The sequence below is a fragment of the Brachyhypopomus gauderio genome, chromosome 7 (genome assembly GCF_052324685.1).
Source record: "Brachyhypopomus gauderio isolate BG-103 chromosome 7, BGAUD_0.2, whole genome shotgun sequence".
In the NCBI taxonomy this organism is placed as follows: domain Eukaryota; kingdom Metazoa; phylum Chordata; class Actinopteri; order Gymnotiformes; family Hypopomidae; genus Brachyhypopomus; species Brachyhypopomus gauderio.
The window spans coordinates 6698649-6704441 of record NC_135217.1 but is presented as its reverse complement, the minus strand read 5'-3'; the positions used below and the strand labels follow the sequence as shown (position 1 = coordinate 6704441).

At 44.9% G+C, this 5793-nt stretch overlaps 1 protein-coding gene across 2 annotated transcripts in view; it reads right to left on the bottom strand.

The window, feature by feature from the left end:
• Positions 1-4944, bottom strand: part of lamc3 (laminin, gamma 3) — a 69453-nt gene extending 64509 nt beyond the window's left edge. The window contains exons 1-2 of one of the 2 annotated variants that reach the window (XM_077011212.1): positions 4626-4944; positions 4103-4510 (exon numbers count right to left, since the gene is read on the bottom strand). In XM_077011212.1, the coding sequence (XP_076867327.1) occupies positions 4103-4469 (367 nt within the window). In that variant the 5' untranslated portion in view covers positions 4470-4510; positions 4626-4944. Of the gene's footprint in view, positions 1-4102 lie in introns of both variants that reach the window. The other variant, XM_077011211.1, reaches the window with a different exon arrangement.
• Between the last annotated feature and the right edge of the window lie 849 nt (positions 4945-5793).

Below are 5793 nucleotides of genomic sequence, written 5' to 3'. Positions count from 1 at the left end.
TGTGAACGATGTGTGTGAAAGAAGTAACTGCTTTAAGATCAGGGAAACCAGGGCTTCAGTAATTCTGCCGACTACTGTGGCCTGTCAAGCCCTGTCCTGCTCTTGACGGGAGAAGGCAGCCTCCATTACAACAGCTTCAAACCAATTATATATATATATATATATATATATATATATATATATATATATATATATATATATATATATATATATATATATAAAAGATATAAAGGGGGGGGGGTGATTGACTAGTAGAGAGGCAGGCAGGCAGAGCTGCTGACAGTGATGAAGAGTCAGCTGGACTTCTGTGGAGAGCCGTGAGGATGCTCCAGACGCTCCAGAGAAGACAGCTAATACCCTCCGATGGAAATAATGGCTGAATTCATATTGAATCGTTTTTCTTAGATCTACCTCTATCCCGCCCTTTCTCTGTCTCTGTTTCTTTCTAGATGTGCTTTTTTTTCTAAAAGGCAGACCTGGACAAGTCTAGACCTAATTATCGTTTGAATGTAATTGGGACTCGCAGGGTAGTGAGTAGATTTAATGATTCTTTCTGCTCATTCTGAGGCACTGTCAAACTTCAGAATATACAACCAAACTTTAGCTTAATTGCAGGAGAGCCGCATGAAGGGAGACCCTTGATCTGACATCCCCCTCAACCACCTCCTGGCCGTCAGACTTTGTCATTAGTTTGAAAACACTTTGAATCCTCGTTTTTTTTAATCCAAGGTTTTTGCTGTATGTGCATACACACACACACACACACACAGATGCAATCACACACAGGCAAAATTTTATCTTGGACTACAAGATATTCAGGCTTATCGAACAACGAAAGGCGAGAAATTGATTAGTTGGAAGGTTCCTGTCAGCAAGGGCCACTTTTGTAACAACACATGTTGTTGTGTGTGAACACATGTTGGTGTGTGTGTGAACATTTTGGAGTTAGCAGTGTATGGAGCTTTAGTGGAAAGAACAACCATTGTTTGTCCCAAAGGAAAACATTCAGAAAAAGCTAATACTGTGTGTCAAGGATATAGTGTGTGTTTGTTTGTGTGTGTATGTGTGTGTGTTTGTATGTGTGTGTTTGAATTGAACATTTGACCAGACTCAATATTTACAGATGACCGACCCACGCTGTTAATTCTGCTTATTTATGTCCATAGCTGAAGGGAATACATAACCAGATAGACCAAACATTCTGATCATGGGAATATCACTGCCGTGAGCGTCTACTTCCGTCTCGTGAGTGTCTCGGGTTGTTAAACAATTCAATCCCAGAAATATGTCCAAGATCCATGTGAAATTAGAGCGTCATATCTGCCTCTACACAGATGGACATGGTGAAAAGACCGACAGACAAGCAAACAAACAGAACCAGTCATAAAGTAATTAACTGGCTACAAGCAGGACCGCAGCGTGCGATTGGACGTTCGGCCGTATCTGCGAATCAAATAGCGGCAAATCGGTGCCTGCGCACGCCGGCGGCAGGAGACCAGCTCACTTTGTGTGGATTGCATAATGTGGTCCTCAGCCTTCCACTGCACAAACATGAAAAGCCTCCCATGGCATCTGCCTCTCATATTGGCTCCCAGAATGTTGTTGAAGGAAAACCTCAATGAAGACCAGATGGGCGAAGCATCCTTTGAAAGTCTGTGTGCTCGTTTGTGTGTGGGAAAGACCTGACCTGAATTCTCTGCCACCAGACCTCTGCTGAGTTTTGTGTTTTGTCTTCTTCCTCATAGTGTTTTATTTACCACCCCCTCACTCACTCCCTCTCATGCACACACACACACACACACACACACACACACACACACACACACACACACACACACACACACACACACACACACACACACACACACACAGAATTGTGTGTGTGTGCTTTTGTGCTCGTGCCTAGGATGTAGTTTGTTTAGTTTGGAAGCTGAAGAGCTTGGAACATAGACCCCCAACAGCAACCCATCCGGGGATCAGAGAGAGAGAGAGAGAGAGAGAGAGAGAGAGAGAGAGAGAGAGAGAGAGAGAGACAGATGGGTGTGGAGGGCCTTTTCTTTTGCTGGCAGTCCTGCTCAAATCAATAACAGCCCCCTTGCTACACAATATTCCACCTTTTAAAGCTAGAATTATGTTATTCAGGTCCTCTCGTTTCAAGCAGATGACATTTTATGCTGTCATCTCTCCCCTTCGTCTCCTTCAAAACCCTCTTCCGTGTGCAGCTGAAACAAACCTACGACTTCCAGCCGGCAGAATTTCAGAGCTGACGGCGGACGTCCTGCAGTGATGTGTGACTCCGACAGGAGGGCTTGGCCTCCATCCATGACTCGTTATCTTGTGCAGATCGGAGAGGAGGATTGTGGGCTTGTGCTTTTGAGTGTACTGGATAATGTAACTTGGAGGAGGGGCTGACTGTCGAAAGGGACAGGAGACGAATAGCGTCACGCTCACAGCCTGGACACACGTGCGAAGTCCTGGACACACGTGTGAAGTCCTCGACACATGTGTGAAGTCCTGGACACACGTGCGAAGTTGCACTATTAAAGATTTTGATACTTTCTAAATATATATCGCTATGGTCAATTGTGAAGTTTTAGTTCAAATCGGGATTTATTCATTGTCCATTTATAAGGTTTATAGGGTGTCAATGTAGCCGGATTTGTGTACAATAGGACAATGTAAAAATAACCTCCAATTATAAAGGAACATTTGCTAAGTGAACGTGCAGATTTAACACACCCCAACCACATAGGTTAGAAGTCAGCTCAACACTGAGAAGTATACAATCAATAGAGGAAATATGACCACACTGTCCTTTTTAAAACCTTGGCTATTTTTTTCTACACTTTTCCTTTCGAAAGTATTTTTCTTTTCCATCAACATATTTATTTATTTTTTGCTTAAACACAGTTCGTTTGAATGCTAATGGTTCCACGAACAAGTGTGCAGTCACTAAGACAGGTTCGTAACGATGTGTCGAGGAGACATCGCATGTGTGAAACTTCACACACAGAGCTGCTTTGCTGGTGTCTTGCAGGCCCTGGTTTTGCACTGACCATTCGAGACACTTTTTACATGTGGTTCGGCAGATAGATGTGTATTGTTATGTTTACGGTAAAGCACCTTTACAATGCTCTGAAGCAGTTTGTGATTTGAAGAAAGCAGACGATCTTTTCCACGGTTAGCATGCACCGAGGTGCACGGGCGTTCTTCTTTGTGCCTGTCTTTCTTGTCTTCACCGATGGAAGGGCTATTTCCTCTAACCGTGTCAGTCACCTCAAAGAGCTCAATATGTCTTTGTTTCCTGAGTGCTTTTGTAATACTTGCAGTCAATTTGATCGGAATAGATGGATGTAGAACACTTGACATGGAGACACATTGCTCCAAACTACATGCTTTCAGTCCACTTAATTAAGATGTTTGGAGTCACTGTGAAATTGGTTGGGCAGTTGTCTAAAAGTCTCACCCATGAAATATATAACGCAACTCCCTTATGACCTGGTTCAAATTCTCTAGCATTACAAAAAGACCTTGCCAAGCCGGTAATGTCTTTGTTTTCAAAGACGCAAAAAGTCAAACTCAATCAAAACCTCATTGGTGCATTTGAATTTCAGATACTTTGTCTTTTTTATGAAACTGTGTTATTTAAGGGATGTCTGAGATATACATTCACTGGTTTACAGCTAGCTCTTTTAAACTATTCTTAGACTAATTACAGCAAAAACAACAACAACAACAACAACAACAAAAAGAAATGTTATCAATTAGAATATCAGTGCTCAGTGGTGGACACGTGTATCTCTCTAAACTGATCACCTATACTATACACTGAGTTGTACAAACTGTCAAGATAATGTTGAAATCCTTTGTTGATGTGCATGATGAATTCCCTGGAGTAATGTTAGCTTTAGGATTTCATTTAAGTATTTGTGTCCTTAGTATGATTTTGTGAAGCGTTGGTCAAACCTTTCCCTTCACTCCTTTCCAAATTTGATGAGGATGGTTACGTGTTATTAGGAATAATAGTTTGGGTTGGCAGTATACAACTTGTTTGTTCGACAGATGAGAAGTATATATGGCTCTCAATGGCAGAAACACTTACCCAGTTGAAGAGTGAGGTTAACAGAGTTGGGGAACTGGACCCCGTAGAACATGGACTGGCTCTGCCACCATGTCGGTTCCTCGTCCGTGTGGAAGTCCGTCAGGTAGGTGGCGTTGCGATTGGTCTCGGGGTCCCGTGCATCACAGCGGCGGCAGAGACGCGTGGAGCCCGTCTGCATGCAGTAGTCCTCGGGCGGCGTGCCACACGTGTTCGAAACGGCCACGCTGCGGTTGAACGCCGCGTTCTCGAACTTGGGCATGCAACGGCTGGGCACGCCGTACTCATCGTAACAGGAGTCCATCGCTGAAAAGACGCAGGGGTAGGAGATGAAGAGGAGGAAGAGGGTTCCGAGGACAGGGGAAGGCATCCTTTCTTCACAGAAGTGGCTGAGCCAGCTTACGAGTGACTCTAAACGCACAAGCCAAAACACCCAGTGATGAACGGTGCCTCCGGACACAAGTTCAACATCAAAGGTATGAAAATACACATCTGATTAAATGAGTGTGTTTTAGCACAGACACACATTGGGATGCATGTGGACGCTTCACAGCACAGACGTCTGGTGCCGCTGAAGGACGAGAGCATATGTTGGCCCAGTTTATTCTTCCCCCGCTGCGGTCCTGGGCAGGTCACAGTAACGAGGAGTATCGCGTAGTCCACAAAGCATGGACTCTCCGGCACTCTGCAGTGTCTCCACACACACACACGCATACACAAAGAGGGTGAAGAGGGTGAAAGAGACGCTTGTAAACGCTTCTCTCTGCTATCATGTAGAGTGGTCCCTCCTCGTCTCACGCTGCAAAACCTCAAACATGTGTTTCTCTCTAAAAAGTTGTGTGGAACGCCCACCCACTCACTCACTCACTCACACACACACACACACACACACACACACACACAGAGGGAGAGGGAAAAGGCAGAGTACTGGAGGCTGAGGATTAGAGCAGAGGTGGGAGTATGAAGGGAAGTGTAGAGGTTAGAGGGTTACGGCCATAGGCGCCCCCTATTGGGACGCATTGGTATTGCAACCACACTGCCACTGACACACTTCCTCACACATGGAAAGTCCTAACAATCATAATATTCAGTATCCAGTATCCAGTCTAAGTTTAATTCCTCTTTACCTAATAAACCTCATTCAAATCAATGCTGGATTCCCACACAGTGCGGAGAGAGTGAGAATGAGGAGAGAGTGAGTTTGAAATGGTGTGCCCACCCCAGTGGTGTTTGGACAGTTATGAGGCACCTTTAGGCAGGCACTAAGCCTCAGGGGCTGGTGGTGATGTGGGGTGTATGCTGGGGGGGCTCGAGGGGGTGTTGGGTGGTCAGGGGGGTTGGGGGTGCAGGGCTTCTCATCACTATCAAGATGAACGGGCTGGTTCCTCCCTGGGGGGTCTGCTAAGCAGCAGCTGCAGCTGAGTGGAGTGTGTGGTGCTACTCTCGTGTTAAAAGTGAGAGACAAATTATGAGCTCCCTTTCACCCTGTTGTCTCCGCCTCTCCAGCACTAACACATGCAAGTCAACACAGGACATGTATTTATTCATTTAAAAAATAAGCTGCAGGGTGATGGTTATCAATGACTTCCTAAAAGCATTAATAACACAGACATGCGTTTTCTGTGCATTTACAGAAATGCACGTGTCATGCCCCACCATTATGAAGATATGAACGTATAGGTAGATTTGACACT